General features: G+C 41.9%; 1 protein-coding gene across 2 annotated transcripts in view; it reads right to left on the bottom strand.

Annotated features, from left to right (window-relative positions):
- Positions 1 to 485: 485 nt before the first annotated feature.
- LOC311236093 (uncharacterized protein) overlaps positions 486 to 20,679 on the bottom strand; it is a 42,356-nt gene continuing 22,162 nt past the window's right edge. The window contains exons 7-11 of one of the 2 annotated variants that reach the window (XM_084323692.1): positions 19,311 to 19,484; positions 17,429 to 17,602; positions 15,753 to 15,905; positions 1,682 to 1,724; positions 486 to 1,455 (exon numbers count right to left, since the gene is read on the bottom strand). In XM_084323692.1, coding sequence (XP_084179818.1) covers positions 1,703 to 1,724; positions 15,753 to 15,905; positions 17,429 to 17,602; positions 19,311 to 19,484 — 523 coding nt within the window. In that variant the 3' untranslated portion in view covers positions 486 to 1,455; positions 1,682 to 1,702. The remainder of the gene's footprint in view (positions 1,456 to 1,681; positions 1,725 to 15,752; positions 15,906 to 17,428; positions 17,603 to 19,310; positions 19,485 to 20,679) is intronic. The other variant, XM_084323691.1, reaches the window with a different exon arrangement.

Raw genomic sequence — 20,679 nt, 5'->3', positions numbered from 1 at the left:
TTTGTTCTTGATTTATTGTGATGTTTCTTCTTGACTTGTTTAAAGAAGACGTGTCCGGCCCATGGGGACATTAACGTGTGTTGTCAGGCCTTACAAATAAATTGGATTTTATTTGATTTATGTCTGCAAATACCTGCATATAATCCCTTTTACATATATTTATATACTATATCTGTACATATCCCATATGTAGTTCACGCATAATACATGTTTCAGGACCTCAGAGACCTATACTAACTTCAACTCAATTCAATTCAATTAAAAAAATGTTATTAGTCCTGCAAGGGGCCATTTAGAGCATGGATACGGAAAACAGCTGCACTTCTACACATTCAAGACAAAACAGGGGACAAGAGACATACATGACACTACCAAAGCACAAGAGACATGACACTGCCAGAACGGGATCCCTACATTGTTGATCTGTCAAGTCCAATAATAAATTCAGTCAGTACAATTTTCTTTTCTTTTTTTTTTACTTAATCAAGGGGTCAAAAAAAAGGTGCATGACATGTTAGTAAACTGACCATTCCTTGTACTGTGGCCATTCACCAGTCGAATGGCCTCTGGAACAAACCCAAACTTCCTTCTGTTTGTTTTGCGCTTTCCTGAGGGCAGCAGGTCAACACACACATGAAGGACATGTGTGGAGTCACTAATTATCTTATGTGCTTTCTTGAGCACTTGGGCTGTTAAACTGCACTAGGGATCTGTGTGTTCTGGCGATAATCTTTGAGCTAAGGTTGACAACACCTTGCAGTTTGTTCTTGTTTCTTTGACAGATGGATGTGAACCAGCATACAAATTAAAAGGTTAGAATACTTTCAATAAAGGAAGAATAAAATGTTGCCAGAATTCTCTGGTCGACTCCAAAGGAGGTTAGTTTACAAAGACAGTACAGGCGCTGATGAGCCATTTTTATTATAACATCTGCATTGTCGTTAAATTTGAGTTTGTCATCGCTCGTTGAAAGGCATAGTAAAAGTATAAGAAAAGAGAGGTATAATATGTTACCTTTAAAGATCAAATTATCTATTTAACATGTGAGAGGATGTTATTACATACATGTACATGTGTGGGTGTGTATATGTTTGTATGTGTGTGTGTGTGTGTGTGTGTGTGTGTGGGTGCCTGTGTGTGTGTGTGTGTTAGACATCAAAGAGGTCAGTGAAATCATTCTGACACAGAGACAATGAGGAGCCAGATGACCAGACACTAAACCCAGGATAGAGCTGTTCAGAGAAGCTGCAGTAGAAGGTGTGGAGGTGTGTCCGTCTGTCAGAGGAGACTCTAGAAGGTGTGGAGGTGTGTCCGTCTGTCAGAGGAGACTCTAGAAGGTGTGGAGGTGTGTCCGTCTGTCAGAGGAGACTCTAGAAGGTGTGGAGGTGTGTCCGTCTGTCAGAGGAGACTCTAGAAGGTGTGGAGGTGTGTCCGTCTGTCAGAGGAGACACAAATCTGGTGGAGACACACACACACCTCATTACTAGTTATCACCATACACACACGCACACCTAAACACACACACACACACCTAAACACACACACCTAAACACACACACACACCTAAACACACACATACACACACGCACACCTAAACACACACATACACACACCTAAACACACACACCTAAACACACACACACACTCACTCACTCACTCACTCACTCACTCACTCACTCACTCACGTTGCCTCGGTCCAGATTTAATCTTCAGCAGAGTCCAGACTGTAGAAACAAGAACAGATAGTAAGTAGCTAAGTTTCCATCCACTTGTCAATTGAATTTAAAGCCAATTATTTGAAGTTTGCAAAAACATTAATGTGAATTATGCCGGTGAAAGTGTGTTTCCATCCAACAAATTTGATGTGAAAAGAAACCTGTGTGTAATGTCACATGCTGTAAAAACACACTTTTGCCAAAATATTGTTACATTGAATATATTTCCTACATTTTAAGCGTTAAATTTTTACACAAAATTAGCAAATAAACCACACAGTGCACACAAATGTTTGTCCAGTTAGCCAAATCACATATGAAAAGGAATCAAGTTTATCAAGAACTAATTAATATGGGTTAATACAGAAGATGCATAACATGAGATGCATAATGGAGATGTATAATGGGAGATGTATAACGGATATGTATAACGTGAGATATATAACATGAGATGCATAACAGGAGATGTATAACGGAGATGCATAATGGAGATGTATAACGGCAGATGTATAACGTGATATATATAACGTGATATGTATAACAGGAGATATATAACGTGAGATATATAACGTGATATCTATAACAGGAGATATATAACAGAGATGCATAATGGCGATGTATAACAGGAGATGTATAACGTGAGATATATAACGTGATATGTATAACAGGAGATGTATAAACGTGAGATATATAACGTGATATGTATAACAGGAGATATTTAACGTGAGATATATAACGTGATATGTATAACAGGAGATATATAACAGAGATGCATAATGGAGATGTATAACGGGAGATATATAACGGAGATGTATAACGTGAGATATATAACGTGATATGTATAACAGAGATGTATAACAGGAGATATATAACGGAGTTGCATAATGGAGATGTATAACGGGAGATGTATAACGGTAGATTTTGTATATATAGCCTTTGTTCGCCATCTCCTTCTCTAGTTGTTGGTTTTAATTCTAATATCTAAAGCAGAAACACATGGTGGATAACCTTTTACTGATAAAGAGAAAATCCGGTAAGGTTGAGTGCAAAAACCTTTTGCCGATATTCATGAAATTGTATGGAGATTTACCGTTTCCATCATACGTTTTTCATTCGATAACACTTTATTTGCATAAAAACATGTGGATGAAATTTAGTTAGTGATTGATCTATTATGTTATTGATCTGTTATTCTATTGATATATAATTTTATTGATGTTATTTTAATGATATATTAGTTTCATGTTATATCAATACTATATACAGTAATATACACTATATAAATATTATTTAAAGGGATATTTCAGTTTCATAGAATATGTCTGTCTATAATTGAGTAAATGTTCTTAGTTACTTTTCACCCTTGATAGGTAAGAACTATTACTCAAGTACTGTACTTAACCGCTTCCGCTTAACACATTGGTGGCCAGACTCCAGATTTCTCTGGTTTTCATAGTTTTTTCTTTTATTCAATTTTCTTATTCATTACAGGTTCACGGCAGGCACATGCACACATAGAGGCTAAGGGGTGCCTGAGCACCTGCCTTTTTGAGCCTCATCAAAAAAGTGCCCTTTTTGAAAAAAAAAATTATAGTTTTTTTTTTTTTTTTTTTATCGTTAAGCTATAGACTGCCCTTCCAACTGAAAAATGTCAGGATAGAATAAAAATATTAGGTAAAGAGAGAGAGATGCCCCATATTCCATTGCAGTTTGCACGGCCTCCTCAGCGTGCCTCTCCGCGGACCTATATATTTTATGCATAGCGTGGGTGGTGATGATGATGATGATGATAGAAACCGCTGTTGAATGCTGGTATTTCACTCATTGAGGGACACGAAGAAGTTCTCTGGTTTTCATAGTTTTTTCTTTTATTCAATTTTCTTATTCATTACAGGTTCACGGCAGGCACATGCACACATAGAGGCTAAGGGGTGCCTGAGCACCTGCCTTTTTGAGCCTCATCAAAAAAGTGCCCTTTTTGAAAAAAAAAATTATAATTTTTTTTTTTTTTTTATCGTTAAGCTATAGACTGCCCTTCCAACTGAAAAATGTCAGGATAGAATAAAAATATTAGGTAAAGAGAGAGAGATGCCCCATATTCCATTGCAGTTTGCACGGCCTCCTCAGCGTGCCTCTCCGCGGACCTATATATTTTATGCATAGCGTGGGTGGTGATGATGATGATGATGATAGAAACCGCTGTTGAATGCTGGTATTTCACTCATTGAGGGACACGAAGAAGTCAAGTCCGATGGGATTTGGGAATCTCAAATACAAATCGGGATTGGAATAAAAAATGCATTTATATTAAACAATACAGAATATACAGCACGTCTTGGGGTCTGTAGGGTAAGCACTTATTCCCTCCCCCCTGAACATTTATGGAGATGTATGGGCTTTTTAAGTCAGTGATAAAAGTGTCTTTCAAGGATAAGTGAGCTCCTGCACTGATTATTATAGTTCAATATTCAATATTTGATCACCATAACCCCCCAAAAAGCATAAAAAGGGGGCCCCCGCCCGAAAAGGGCCCTTAAAAATCGTGCTCGCTCGCTACGCGCGCTCGGTTAATATATACACACAAGTGTGGTGCCCTTTTCAGCCTTTGAGCACCTGCCCCTCTAAAGTCCTGTGCACGTCCCTGGTTCACGGACCTCTGTGTTACCATAGGAAATCATTCTGAGATCCCCAAAGTGCAATACCGGCCACATCCTGCTAGGTGGCAGTATCGCCCACCCTTTGAAACCTTATTTCACACTGTGTGTTACATTGTATATGGTCCGGACAGAGAATGTAGACCAAGCCAAGTGAATCGCTTCATCCGACCACTTCGAAACGCATCAAGCACATTCTATCCATAAGTTGTGCCAAATTATGTCCGGGACCAGATGGACATCAATACTGGAAATCACGATCAGACAATTGGAATATTCTTTTTAATCAGTGTGTGTGGTGTTCAAAACGAATGCCGTTACTGGCGATTAAAGCATCAAAAAACGACCCCCCCCCCCTTTCATGAATTCATGATGAGACATAATACCTATTATATACCTTTGATTTGGAAATAGTAGCGTGTACAGGCGAGCAACGTGAACGCTTTTAGCTAAATTCACATATCGCTCCATAGCGCAATTACCATAAATTAGCCAGGATCACTCTGAAACTACAATATTCACCACGGTATAACACGCAAACGTATACATGAAAAACGTATTATTTTCACATGTTGCATTTCTTTTTCAAATGTAGCCTAGAGTAAAGACCCTAACTCTATCAAAACAGCAGTCAAAGTGTATATTTTCAGCACTACGTTTGTTTACCAATGATTTGAAGTGTTATTAGTAGGGCTGGGATTTAATCGCATCATGATTTTTCTTTATTGTGTAATGCTACCTTTCAAAGGAGACTAGACTCATGCATGTGCTATACGTATAAAGTATAATAAATTGCAAATAACTTTTTTCTTCACTCGTATACCAAAATCCATTTGAATTGAACATTTTTGCTTTTCGCATCAAATATTGATATGCGATTAAAATGTGATTAATTTAGATTAATTAACTATAAAGTCTGGAAGTAATTAGATTAAACATTTTTATTGAGTCATATTCGCTAAATATGAGTTTATAAATATATTTGCGCATCCCGGCGGAAACTGGATGAATTAGACATGAGGAAGTAAGATGTCATGAAAGCGTTGTAGTCCTATGAGAGAAGAGACCCAGAGCATCGACATTTGATAAAACTACACTACCCAGCTCACGCCAGCCTCTGTCAAAGCTGTTGAACATTTCTGACGTCATTTTGCGATTATATCTCACGGGTCGAACAAACCTGAATGTTATTGCCATAAAATAGAACTTAGTTTGTTTCTTTACCTTTCTGTGAACGTCTAAACAACATTTATTTTCATTAAAAAACGTTACTTACAGTAGATTTCATTCACGGTCTTTGGTACTAAATCCAGATTGAACTCTGCCATTGGAAAGTGGAGATTTGGCCCGATCCATAGATGGATGACTTGGCCATAATAAGGTCAATTATAGTCCTGATATTCTATATTCTATATTCAATTTGCATGTGTCTGGATGGCAAAATGCTGTACTGTATCTACAAAACCCCCTGTAAATCATCTGCACTTTATTAATTTGCTTAGATCTTTTGTACACGTAATCTCAAGAAGGTGCTGAATGAGCTCAGTGGATTTGTCACGTCTGGTCCATGTTAACATGGTGTTATTCACTGTCAAAAATATTTTTTTAAATTATTTAAAAAAAATATATTCTCCTTTGGTTCATTACAATTTACTCAAGCATAGTAAGGGACACACTATTTACCTGATAATATGGGGCGTAACAGGTTAAGTAACAAATGCCAAGTACTTTTATTTAGATTTTTTGCTTTGCTACATTTTAAATATAAATGATATATTTTACTTCACAACATTTGAAAGTATATGTTACTCTTACTTAACTACATTGATGTAAAAATGGTAGCAGACATTTTGCCACTTATAAAAACTAAACCTCATCTATGAGCAGGCTATTCTCAAACATCAGCCTATGAGTAATGAATTACAGTAGGCTATTCTCAATCCTCAGTCTATGAGTAATGAATTACAGTAGGCTGTTTTCAAACCTCAGTCTATGAGTAATGCATTACAGCAGGCTATTCTCAAACCTCAGTCTATTACTCTGTCATCCCACGCACCGTCTGAGAACCCTCACGCTTGTCTAACTACTCTCCCTTTTTGATATTAAACACCCTTGAAACCTGTCCAGTTGTGCTTTCTCTCTGCGCTAAAGTCTCACAGTCAAACCATAACAAAAGTATTAAGAGCAAAGTACTGCTCTGGGCTTTCTTATTATTCACTGTGCCTAAAACGAATAAAACTTTAAGTTTGTATCTTATCATCCTGGATCTAGAGGCTGTATGTATCTTATCATCCTGGATCTAGAGGCTGTATGTATCTTATCATCCTGGATCTAGAGGCTGTATGTATCTTATTATCCTGGATATAGAGGCTGTATGTATCTTATTATTCTGGATCTAGAGGCTGTATGTATCTTATCATCCTGGATCTAGAGGCTGTATGTATCTTATTATCCTGGATATAGAGGCTGTATGTATCTTATCATCCTGGATCTAGAGGCTGTATGTATCTTATCATCCTGGATCTAGAGGCTGTATGTATCTTATTATCCTGGATATAGAGGCTGTATGTATCTTGTTATCCTGGATCTAGAGGCTGTATGTATCTTATCATCCTGGATATAGAGGCTGTATGTATCTTGTTATCCTGGATCTAGAGGCTGTATGTATCTTATTATCCTGGATCTAGAGGCTGTATGTATCTTATTATCCTGGAGATAGAGGCTGTATGTATCTTATCATCCTGGATCTAGAGGCTGTATGTATCTTATTATCCTGGATCTAGAGGCTGTATGTATCTTATTATCCTGGATCTAGAGGCTGTATGTATCTTATTATCCTGGATCTAGAGGCTGTATGTATCTTGTTATCCTGGATCTAGAGGCTGTATGTATCTTATTATCCTGGATCTAGAAGGCCAAGAGTGGAGGAGCGACTATCGCTCGTGGCCAGACGGCTCCCCAGCACCGTCCCTCAGGGCCAGCTGCCCATGGGGGCAAACGGCATCCTGCGCGCGGCGGGCAATGCTAGTGACTTTCCCCTGTGCCCCCCCCCCCCCCCCCCCCAAATATGATTTTGTTCATTAAATAAAGGGTCCCTCCCGGAGAGGGACTATTTTGTTAACAAAACGTGTGTTGATTCACTGTATTTTGCATTTAACATGGAAAACCCCGTTGAGTGCCAGCATCCACTTCAATGATAGCGTTAAAAACGCATAATCTATGTTTTAAATTATGGCTATGTGTCTAATCTGCCAGTTGCTTATCAATGACTTGTTTGCAGTTAATATTGTCGAAACGGATTGTTTTTTTTTAATCGGTTCATATCCTTTTTATAGCATTTTGAAAAGCCCTCGTTTTCAAGGAAAATATAAAGATTCCGTGATAAAAGGCATTTACTGGAATATTCTAGAATACACAAACGTTGTAATTTTTCGGCCTATTTATGAATAGTTTTCAAATAAACGCTAGATTATCGATAGTATGTGTACTTATGCATGCTATAGAGGCGGGCTGAAAAATATATTCTCTCGTTTCCTCATCAGCGATCACAGCCACACACACGCATAGGGCAAACGCTTATATCTCCGTGAAAACAGGTCTGATTATCCTAAGACTGGTAAAATAGATTCCTTACCTGAGATCAGATGTTATCCAAAAAGATTATTCCAATTCCTGATCGCCATTCCAAATATCGATCACGCTTATTGATTACAGTGTTGCGTCCTGTAAATACATAATCCACGGGTTTTCCAGGCCGGCGAGCACAATCGATCCTTCAGATGCCTTGAGGGGAAAATAAAATGAGGAAACTGACCACTCCCCCTGCATCAGTCAGAACTGATGGGGTGCAGTTACACAGGGAGAGACGATAGGGGGCGGTATCTTCCCAATTGAGCTTAGAGAGACTTTGCAGCACTAACCTGAGGCTCGAGCCAATACAAAAAATACGGCAAACAAACGACATTTCACGTCGTCGGCACTCAATGGGGGGTCTGATAAGACGACAATTGTCGTGGCTGGCACTCATTAGTGTTAAGGGTAAAGATATGAATTTCGGATGACATGGCTGTCATCATACCTCAATGACCGCTCCTACCAAGTGTCATGGAGAAGGACCCTGTCGGCCACCCGCCCCCTGCGGACGGGTGTCCCCCAGGGCTCGGTTTTAGGACCCCTTCTCTTCTCCCTCTACACTAAATCACTGGGTAACATTATCACGTCTCATGGCTTCTCCTACCATTGTTATGCCGACGATACTCAACTCTTCCTCTCCTTCCCTCCCTCAGATATCCACGTCTCTGAGCGGATCTCGGCCTGTCTGTCCGACATCTCCGCCTGGATGACGACCAACCACCTCAAACTGAACCTAAGCTAAACAGAATTGCTCCACCTGCCGGCCAAATCCTCCCCCCTAACCGACCTTTCAATCACAGTCGAGAATGCAGCTGTGACTGCGTCCCCGACCGCCAAGAACCTTGGTGTTGTCCTCGACGACCAGTTGAACTTCTCTGCTCACATCGCAGCGACGACCAGAACCTGCCAATTCCTCCTGAGCAACGTCAGAAGGATCCGCCCCTTCCTGACAAAAGAAGCCACCCAACTCCTCGTCCAATCAACAGTCATCTCCCGCCTCGACTACTGCAACGCACTGCTCGCTGGCCCCCCGACCACTGCCACTAAGCCTCTTCAACTCATTCAGAATGCAGCGGCCCGCCTGATCTCAAACCTACCGAAGTCGGCCCATGTCACCCCACTTCTTAGGGACCTGCACTGGCTCCCCATTGCTGCACGAATCCGCTTCAAGGCCCTCGACCTAGCATACCATGCGGCAAAGGGAACCGCTCCCGCCTACCTCCGGTCAATGGTCTCTAACTACACACCCTCAAGACCCCTACGCTCTGCATCTTCTGGCCGCCTCAGACCTACTCCTATCCAAGCTCCGGGAGGGTCATCAAAGAGAAGTCGCCTATTCTCAGTCCTTGCCCCACAATGGTGGAATGAACTACCCACCCCAGTTAGGACAGCCGAATCACGTCCAATCTTTCGCCGTCGACTAAAGACGCACTTCTTCAACCATTATCTGAATTACAAAAAAATATATATCTAACCCTAACTAACCGTACTGTCATGCACTTGTCCTAATAAACTAACCTACACTGTAACACTCAACACTTTGATGAACATTGTTGCTCAGCTGATAGATTGATTGATTGATTGAAAAGTTTATTAACAGATTACAGAATGGGTACAGTACAGTACAGCTCAATACATACAATTGTTAAGAGGATGCAGACCTGAGAAAGACTTTCGTCTTGTTTCCATCAGGGTCCTCCATTTTCAATTCATCATATAACACACACGACATACAGATAGACAGTACTGCTACATCTATACATTTATGACATACCAGATTTTCAAATACAGTACTGTTTGTGATACTAAAAAAATCCAGAAAAAGAGTGTATATACATTTGACATAGAAACTGTGCATTGGGGGAGGTTGGGTAGGTGGGGTGGGGCTGTACATTGGAGGTGGGGGGGGGGGGTTGGATAGGGGGGGGACACTGTACATTGGAATACTGACCTACATTTGACATAGAAACTGTACATTGGAGGAGGTTGGGTAGGTGGGGTGGGGTTGGGTGGGGCTGTACATTGGAGGTGGGGGGGGGGGGGGGGGGTTGGGTACATTGGAATACTGACAAAGCCATGCTTGGTCTTTATTGTACAATTGGGTTAGGACATTTGTAGGGGCCAGTTTTGAATTGCAGTCTCCCGTAGGTGTTCTTTGAGAGTGTTTTTGAAGGTGGGTAGTGATTTACATTCCTTTACAGCTTTGGGTAGGGCGTTCCACATTGTTATGGCATAATTGCGAAACGTGTTTAGTCCCTTGTTTGAGCCGAATCTGGGTTTTACATGATTTGTGGAGCTCCCTCTGGTGTTGTGATCGTGGTATTCACTGACCTTTGGGAAGTATTTTGACATGTACATGGGTACCTTGGTCGTGTAGTGTATCTTGTAGACCAGGCCCATTGCAAGTTGCTGTACTCTGTCGTCTACTCTAAGCCATCCTAGGTTGGCAAAGTGTGCAGGGGTGAGGTGGGTTCTAGGAGTCAGGTCAAGCAGTAGTCTGACTAGTTTGTTTTGAGATGTTTGTAATTTGGTTTTTAGTGCCTTTGAGGTGCTTTGGTACCATGAGGTGCAAGCATAGTCGTAGTACCCTTGAATGAGTGCTCCTGCCAGAGTCTTCAGGGTATTCTTGTTTACCAGGGAGGAGATCCGGTACAAGAATCGAGTTCGTTGATTGACTTTTTTTATTACATTGGATGCCATTTTGTCACAGGAAAGATTAGCCTCTAGGATGGAACCCAGGTAGGTAATTTCATCTTTCCTTGTGACAATATTGTCACCCACTGTAACTGAGAAGCCGTCGGTCTTGCTGAGTTTGTTATTTGAACCGAAGAGAATAGACTCTATTTTGCCCATGTGTAATGATAGTTTGTTGTCGGCGAGCCATATCCAGATTTTGCCTAGTTCCGAGCTGAGGGTTTTTTCAACCTGTAACTTGTTCTTGTCAGAGACCAGCAGGGCTGAGTCGTCCGCAAACAGGAACAAGTTGCAGTCACAAGCTGACGACATGTCATTTGCATAAATTAGGAACAGTAGTGGTCCTAGTATGCTTCCTTGTGGAACACCACAGTTCACTGTGAGGGGGGGGGGGGGGGTAGGGTACCGTTTACCTCCACCATCTGTTCTCTCCCCTCCAGGTAGGATTGTATCCAGCTCAAATCAAAACCAATTGCTTTTAGCTTGTCAATCAGAATGGTGTGATTGACTATGTCGAAGGCCTTTTGTAGGTCTAGCATGACCATGCCGCAGTATTTGCCCGCGTCCACCTCTTGCTTGATGTGGTCGTTCAAATAGAGAAGGCATGTGTCAGTGGAGTGGGATGTTCTGAAGCCAGATTGGAATTCGTAGATTAGATTTTTATCCGTAAGGTACTTTTCGACCTGTTCGTATACTATTTTTTAGAGTTGTGCCCTTCCTGATGGCTTGTCGTACAGAACTTGTAAGTCGATTTGGATAAAAGCGTCTCAGCTAAATGACTCAATGTAAATGTAAATGTAAATGGGTGGCAAGTTTTTCGCACATGAGCCAGAGCCGTGTATAAAACCCGTATTTTACACAAACGAGGTTATCGGCTGTGGCTGGCGTGCAGGATGTAAAGATATTACCCTAACAGGTAGCTTTGTAGCTTTGTAGCGCGCTGCAACTGGTGTCACGGCTCTGCTTTGTTATTGCATCTTATCTGGGGTGAGGGGTTCAGAGGGGTGGACAAATAACCCCCCCCCCCCCCCCCTTCGGATATAGTTATATCCTTTGCGAAACTGATTGGCCAGGAGGTTGTACCTTCTACCTGTCAGTCTCCCTGTCGGGCTGAGAGAGAAAGCGCGTCACAGGGAGGGGGAGGGGGGGGGGGGGGGCATTTCCCTGTTTCCCACACCATATTAGGATGGGTGGGTCACAGGATTTCCTCGGCCATAGAAGATGTCACTAGGCGTGTTTTCTTATTGGCCATGAGACATATCCGTGAGTTTCAGGGCCTGTGCTGCAGACCGCTGTCATTGTCAAAGTTGGATGATGCATTGCAATCGAGACTGTTTGTCTTCTTCTCTGCTCTCTATCAAAAGTGTATATTGGGCCGTTGGTCACTTGGTCCAATTATTACATGAATCTTTTTCAATTGTTTTTACTCACGTAGAGCGTGATGCCGGTAACGCGTTACTAAGTAACGCGTTATTGTAATCTGATTACTTTTCCCCGAAAATAGTAATCTAACGCGTTAATCTTTAAAAGCCAGTAATCTGATTGCAGTTACTTGTCCAAGTGGCTGTGCGTTACTATTTCGTTACTATCTCATCATAAATTCATAATGCAGGCGGAATGCAGTATTTTATTTCGTTTTCGACAGTCAAAAATACATTTTGAGCTGTTTTTCTTATTTGGAATTGGGAGTGACGTGGTGTGGCAGTGAAAGGGTTACACAAGAATGTGTCCCGCGGCGTGACTGGACTCTCTGTCTGTGAGTGACTCTGCTTTGGCCCAATCACATTCCCCATCCACAGTCTGCGAATCAGAGGCAGAGTAGGGCGGGTCTTCACAGCACGTCATGTGACATATGCGCCAATCGTGTGACAGCAGGGCTCCGTTGTTATGTTCGTCTGAGAATTCCACCCCAAAACGCTTGTCTAAACGAAGTGAAACCTCAAGAAGACTTTTGCGGTTTCTGTTCAGACTTCCACCCCAAAACGCTCGTTTAAACATAGCCTCAGTCAAAATACTGTCTACCGCTAAAAACAGCACATCCAATTGCATTGAAAGCATCTGGAATCACAACACTAGCCGACGCTTCGACTAGGTACAGGAGGACTCGGAGGCCAGCCAAACAGCAAAAGAGAGAGATTGTTTCTTTCCCTATTGATTAATGTATATTTGATGGTGGCAGAGCAAAAGCTCTTATTTGCCAGATTTACAGTTAATTTACATGTTAAAGAGAGACTGATTGTATGTTTATAGAGAGACATTTATAAAAACAATTTAATAGTTACAGTTGATATAATTGAATAGTTCAGCCTGCATTTGTTAGATGTGAATGGATACACTGGTTTTGTACAACCACTGGCTGGCTGCTCTAATGCTGTGAGCATCATAGACTGTTGCTTTACCATACTTGATGGTACAGAAGCTGAAGCATAGTTTAACAATTTACGTTATGTGCAGAGAAACAAGTAAAAAACTATTTATGCACTTTCAATAAAGCGTTTAAAAAAAACTGTTGGGGGAACGACGACGACTTCGTAACCTAGTTACTTTCAAAGTAACTAAGTTACTCTGATAATCAAGTAATCAGTAAAGTAACTTGGATTACTTTTTAAAGGAGTAATCAGTAATCAGTAATCGGATTACTTTTACAAGTAATCTGTGGCATCACTGCGTAGAGGTCTCTCTGGGAAAACCGCTGTCTTCCCCTCTTACATAAAGAGCAGAATTGACGTTTTTTTTTATTCCCAGTCTCGTCATGTGAGACCCGTGTCTGTGTCTTTGTAGACCGGCTTCCTGCTGCTCGTCCCAGACAGCAAGGGGGAAACATTGTGTGGTGCTTTCTTGTTAGAAATTCGCCATCACTGTTCTCTGGTTCTTTGTGAGCATACACACTGTTTTATGAAATCAGCGTGTGGTCTTACGAGACCGATTAGCACTGGCCCAGGGTGTTTTTCAATGTTTGAATCCGCTTTGTGGGCCGGCGCGCCTTGGTTGACCAAACATCATAACAACAGCGTTTTTTTATGCGGTTGGCTGGGAAGGAGACTTGTCTCTACCGAGCGCCAGTACACTAGGTTAGACTCACGTCACAGGGGTTGATGTCATGAATGTGTGTGTCATATAGATGCCACTACGAGTTGCCCTTAACAGTGGCGTGCATTGGTCCATACTGTGTTGTACCTTTTGCACAATGTTAGGGGGTTGGTCCTTCTCCATTTGTTTTCACCCCTCCCTGCCTGCTAAACCGGGATGGTAGGGGGCTGTCGGGGAGTCTGCTTCTGTCAACTCCTCTATGCATCCCTGTGTAGGTCCCGGTCCGCCAGGCACAGGTCAGGCCTTGCCCTCAATGACCTGTTGGCCTGGGTTAACCCTTTTTAAACCTGAAATGCTTGAACTGCATTGTATAGCCTGTGTATACGTGCAGTTATGTTTCTGGGGTTTCTTAGTGGGTTAAGGGAGAAACCACCTCCTGTTAATAAACATAGGGGGGTGGTTGTCTCCCCGCCCCGGTGTGTTGGTAGCAGAGTCGACTCTCGGGTTGAGGCCGGGCCTGACCCCGTCTGCCCGAGAGTATGCCCCTGCATCTTTCATGACGTCTGCCAATTGTGTAAAACTCTTTCTCTAAACCTCGACCCCGCAGGATTAATAAATTGGCAGGGTCGGGGTTCGTGGAGATTGTGACATGGTGCACAGCATACCGAACACCCTTTCCGCCGGGATACTGTTCTTACAGTAAGCCCCTTAGGTGCCTGTCTAGTCCGCAGTGCTCCGGGCGCAGGTCGAGTTCTGCTCTTGGGACCTGTCGGCCTGGATTGAGGGATCAACCTCCTTGGAGGGTTGTCTCCCCAGCGCGCCGGCTGGCCCCACGATATTGTGGGGGGGAGCCTCCTTGGGAGCGCTTCGGAGTGGCGTGCCAAGGGGAGAAGGGCCTTCACCTGATTTAGGCCCTGTCCGATACGCTGGCGATGTGGGGGGTGGTGTCACCAGTGACCGTCTGGTGGGATTTCGATGCCGCGGCCTCGTTGACCTCACCAGGCCCCTTTTTTCAGGGGGTCCTAGCCCCCGGGATGTGGCCTGGGGCTGGGACCTCCTCTGCGCCCGCTGCTACGGCCTTGCCACGGGGTTTGTTTTTTTAACCCCGACCTCGCGTTGTTGGGGGCTGTGACCGTTTTTTTTTGCTTCGCGTCTGTTCCCTGGTGGCGTGTGGGATGCGCGTCCGAGTAGTCGCGGACCCTTCTAAACAAAAGTAAGTCCCACGGTCTGCTCACCCTGTGCGTTTGAGGCGCTAAACCCTCTTTGCACAGTCTGGTCCGATCTCCCTCCCGTCCCTCGCTAGGGGGGGCCCGGATCCTCCCCGGTATTCTGATGGTTGTAGGGGACCTCAGCGGGTACATCTGTCGAGCTTTTCGCTCTGCTCAGCTCTTGTGTTCCAATAGAGCAGAGCGTAAAGCCATAATGAAATATAACGAAGGTTATCCTATAACCCTAGTTATATGAATTATGGCGAGCGCTCTGCTCTGACTCACTGAGGGCCCCACGGTCTTCCGTTTCGGTGGTGAAAGACTAGGGAAGGAGCCGATAGTGTGGCCATGACCCCGCTTATAGGAGCGGATGTGGGAGTGGTCAGGCAGGTGAGTAGGTGTGTACATGTGGTGAAAGTTTTTCATGATAGTATATGATTAAAGGGATAGTTCCAATAGAGCAGAGCGCTCGCCATAATTCATATAACCCTAGTTATATGAATTATGGCGAGCGCTCTCCTACATGCCACAAAAGCTAACCCTAACTTATTCATTTACGTAAACCGTTCCAACTGTAGTTTGTTAGCTGGCCTGCTGACATGACTCAATAAAAGGTTAGATTCAGAATAAACTATTCATTATGACAACGTTGTTTTGCACTTAATTTGACCAGAACAGTCTCCGCTCTGTGGAAATGACTTTTTATTCACCCTCCACTGATCGTTTTAAAATTAGAAACCACACTGTTCAATGTTTTGGTCCAGAACTCCAGTACAACAGTACCTGGGTCAGACAAGAGATAACAACAGTTTACATACATGAGTTTGTCCAGTCCAACAGCGAGCAGTTTCTCTCTTGAATCTCCTGGGTTATTGGAGCTCAGATCCAGCTCTCTCAGGTGGGAGGGGTTGGAACCGAGAGCTGTGGCTAGAGCAGCACAGCCTTCCCTAGTAACACGACATCGGTACAGCCTGTAGAGAGTTCAGCATTATTAATACTATACATATAATAAATATATTACAATTGAGCCATTTTGTTACTTTTTTATTTTGTAAAATGTGGCATGAATATTAAGTTCATGAATATTAACACTTTGGTTACCACTTGTTAACGTGGTAAAACCCTGTTGAATGCCGCCACCCACTTCAATGATAGCGTTGTGAACGCATAATCTCTGTCTTAAATTATGGCTATGTGTCTAATCTGCCCGTCGTTTATCAATGACTTGTTTGCAGTCAACATTGTCGAGACGGATTGTTTTAATCGGTTAATTTCCGTTTTATAGCATTTTGAAAATATATAGATTCCGTGATAAACGCCCTTTACTGGAATATTCTGGCATACACAAAAAAAGTTTTTCATTTTTCTGCCTATTTATGAATCGTTTTCAAATAAACGCTAGATTATCGATAGTATATGTGTACTTATGCACGCTATAAAAGAGATCTGAAAAATATATTCTCTCATTTCCTGATCAGCGAGCACACACTCACAGCCACACGCACACATATGGGACACATTGATATATAGGTGACAACAGATCCGATTATCCCAAGACTGGTCAAATAGATTCCTTACCTCATATCAGATGTTCTCCAAAAAGATTATTCCAATTCCTGATCGCCATTCCAAATATCGATCGTGTTTATTGATTCAGCGTTGGGTACTGTACATATGTATTCCACGTGTTTTCCGGCTCGGCGAATCACTTGGGTCTCTTCAGATGCCTCGCCGGAGAGTAACATGAGGAGGCTCCACCAATGGGGTGCAGTTACACAGGGAGAGACGATAGGGGGCGGTATTTTCCCAATTGAGCTCAGAGAGAGTCTGCAACACTAGCGTGAGGTTCGATTGATGAAATATGAATTCAAATCGCAAATAAATAAAAAATACAACAAACAAACGCTATATAGCGTTGGTGGCACTCAACTTGCGGCATGAACTAATGACAAAACGCGTCCCTGGCACTCAAAGTGTTAAGAAGGATTTATCAACAACCATAGAACAAGATGAAATTGTGTGAATAAAAAATGTATTACACCAGTGCACACAGTGAGAGGAAGCATTGTTTTCACTCCTGTCTGTGATTCTGTCTGTGTATCTGTTATACCAGCCATACAGTAGCTCCTACAGTTCTGATCCAGTTTGGGTGAAATGTCACACATTGTATAGGCCACCAATTCTCAAATATGTTTAAAATCAATCAACGACAAGTATTATATTTTAATTAATTTCCATCATTGTCAATTGAAATCAATATTAAGGGTAAACATAAACGCACAAGGGTGATGCTACACAAAGCCTCAGCTAGACTCTGGTAATCAGCTTTCTGGCAACAGTTTACAATATGGAAATGACAGAGTGAACCTTGTAATGTAGTTGATACACCTAGCTTTGGGTTTTAAAATCACTTAATTTCATATATATACATTTATTTTCTTTTTACAATTCTACATTTTGTTAAATTTCTTTCAGTAAAATGTGTCTCAATGACCAGAGTTTCTCCAGTGTACAGTGTGGACTCTTCAGTCCAACAGAGAGCAGCTTCACTCCTGAATCCTGCAGGTCGTTGCCACTCAGGACCAGCTCTCTCAGACTGGAGGAGGTAGAGCTGAGAACTGAGGCCAGAGCTTCACAGGATCTCTCTGAGAGTTTACAGTAGTTCAGCCTGAATGAAGATGGATGGGAAGGAAACCAGAATGAACCCAGCATGCAGGAAATATTTCATTATTTATACAGGTAAAAAGTAGTCAGTAGTCATTAAACTAACCCTGACACTCAGTAGAGCAACTGATTTACAGAGTTTCCTGTCCTGCAGCAGAAATAAAATATATAGAATGTAAATAGAAAATAGAACAAAGATGATGATAAAAAAAAAAAAAATTAATTGTCTTGGAAAAGAAAGGATGAGAAAGTACATGAATATTAAGAAGGATTTATTTACAACCATAGAACAAGATGAGGTTGTGTGAATTATGAATTAATTACACCAGTAATTAGCATTGTTTTCACTCCTGTCTGTGATTCTGTCTGTGTATCTGTCTGTACCAGCCATAGCTCCTACTGTTCTGATCCAGTTTGGGTGAAATGTTGCACATATACTGTAGGCCAACAATTCTCAAATATGTTTAAAATCAATCAACGACAAGTATTTTAATTTAATTAATTTCCATCATTGTCCATCCAATATTAACACTTTCAGAGCCAGCCATTTAACATTGAAACCCCGGTTGAGTGCCGCCACCCACTTCAATGATAGCGCTCTCATATTTGCGAACGCATAAACTATATCTTAAATTATGGCTGTGTCTAATCTGGCCGTCGCTTATCAATGACTTGTTTGCAGTCAACATTGTCAAAACGGATTGTTTTTTAATCTGTTCATTTCCGTTTTATACCATTTTGAAAAACGCTCGTTTTTTGAAAGTTTCAGGAAAATATAAAGATTCTGTGATAAACGCCCTTTACTGGAATATTCTGGAATACACAAAAAACGTTGTAATTTTTTGGCCTATTTATGAATCGTTTTCAAATAAACGCTAGATTATCGATAGTATATGTGTATACACGCTAGAGACGCAAGCTGAAAATCGATTATCTTATTTCCTCATCAGCGATCGCGCACACACAGACAGACCACACATAGGGCAAAAACTTATATCTCAGCGAATACAACTCTGATTATCCCAAGACTGGTAAAATAGATTCCTTACCTCAGATCAGATGTTCTCCAAAACGATGATTCCAATTCCTGATTGCCATTCCAAATATCGATCACGCTTATCAATTGATTATTGGCTGCTGTAATTACATATTCCAGGCTGATTCCCGTCCCGCGAGCAGATCCCTCTTGAGCAGACAGCTTGCCAGCTCAAGGAGCCAGCTGGCTCCGCCTCTACATATCGACTGATCCCAGGTCAGTCGCCTGCAGTTACACAGGATAGACGATAGGGGGCGCTTTTTCCAAATATGAGCTGCTACAGGGGCTGCTGTACCAACGGGAGACTCGGTTGATGAAATATGAATTCAGATCGCTAATTAAAAAATAAAACGATATTTGTCGTGATGGGCATTCAGGCGTTGGGCTGATAAAACGTCATATCACGTCATGGGCACTGAAAGTGTTGAGGGTAAACATAAACGCACAAGGGTGATGCTACACAAAGCCTCAGCTCTGGTAATCAGCTCTCTGGCAACAGTTTACAATATGGAAATGACAGAGTGACCTTGTAATGTAGTTGATACACCTATAAGCTTTGGGTTTTAAAATCACTTCATTTCATATATTTAAATATACATTTATTTTCTTTTTCTTTTTACAATTCTACATTTTGTTAAATTTCTTTGAGTAAAATATGTCTCAATATAATACTGACCGGAGTTTCTCCAGTGTACAGTGTGGACTCTTCAGTCCAACAGAGAGCAGCTTCACTCCTGAATCCTGCAGGTCGTTGTTACTCAGGTTCAGCACTCTCAGACTGGAGGAGGTAGAGCTGAGAACTGAGGCCAGAGCTTCACAGGATCTCTCTGAGAGTTCACAGTCGTTCAGCCTGAATGAACCCAGCATGCAGGAAATATTTATTTATTTATTTATTTATACAGGTAAAAAGTAGTCAGTAGTCATTAAACTAACCCTAACCCTACTCAGTAGTACAACTGATTTACAGAGTTTCCTGTCCTGCAGCAGAAAGAAAATATATAGAATGTAAATATAAAATAGAACGAAGATGAAAATTGTCTTGGAAAAGAAAAGATTTATTAACACTTTGAGCGCCACGCCTGGTTTTCCTTTTTACCGGCTGAATGCCACCATCGGCGCCAATGTTAACGTTAATATCGCCTAATCTATGTTTTAAATTATGGCTATGTGTCTAATCTGCCCATCGCATTATCAAAGACTATTTTCCAGTCAGTGCTGTCAAGGCAGATTGTTTTTTTATCGCGTCGTTTCCGTTTCAGAGCAGTTAGAAAAGCCCCCGTTTTGATATAAAAAACAGCTCATTCTGGAGCATTCTATGAAAATCGTCTTTTAGTGGAATAGTCCACAACGTTGATATTCGTCTGCCTTTTTATGAATCGTTTTCAAATAAACGCTAGATGATCAATATTATACGTGCACGCAAGCACATTACGGCCGCGCACGGATAATCGCCTCGTTGATTTCCTCTAGGACTTTTACAGTGAAACCGAAAGAAGACATTTCACAAAACAGCCTATATCTTCATCAAACTTACTCTGATTATCCTAACACTGATAACATAGAGTCCTTACCTGACATCAGATGGTATCCAACTGGTATATTCCAATTCCTGATCACCATTCGAAAAAATCGATACATGTATGGATCCAACGCGATACTGTAGAACTCCATGATCAGCGGGGATCTGAGGTTCCAGAATGAACTGTGGTAACCCCGGCTGGATCAGTGAACTGGAAAATGTGGAGTACCGGATTTTTTTCCCCATTCATTTTCATTGAGTCCATTCCAAAATCACTTATGTCATCTGGGAGACGACAGGGGGCGCTTTTTTCCACAGTGATCGCCGGCGCCGCTCGGCTATACTCGGGTAGGCTCGGGTGATGCAATAATTTTTCAGATCGCTAAAAAAATAAAAAATAAAAAATTCCGAGAAATCTTGTGAGTGGCTTTCAACCACCTATAAAAAACACGAGAAATCTTGTGAGTGGCACGGAAAGTGTTAACAACCATAGAACAAGATGAGGTTGTGTGAATTATAGGAATTA

The sequence above is a fragment of the Notolepis coatsorum genome, assembly GCF_963971535.1.
Source record: "Notolepis coatsorum genome assembly, chromosome: 10".
In the NCBI taxonomy this organism is placed as follows: domain Eukaryota; kingdom Metazoa; phylum Chordata; class Actinopteri; order Aulopiformes; family Paralepididae; genus Notolepis; species Notolepis coatsorum.
Note: the sequence above shows the minus strand (reverse complement) of the source record. Positions and strands in the feature narration are given on the sequence as shown.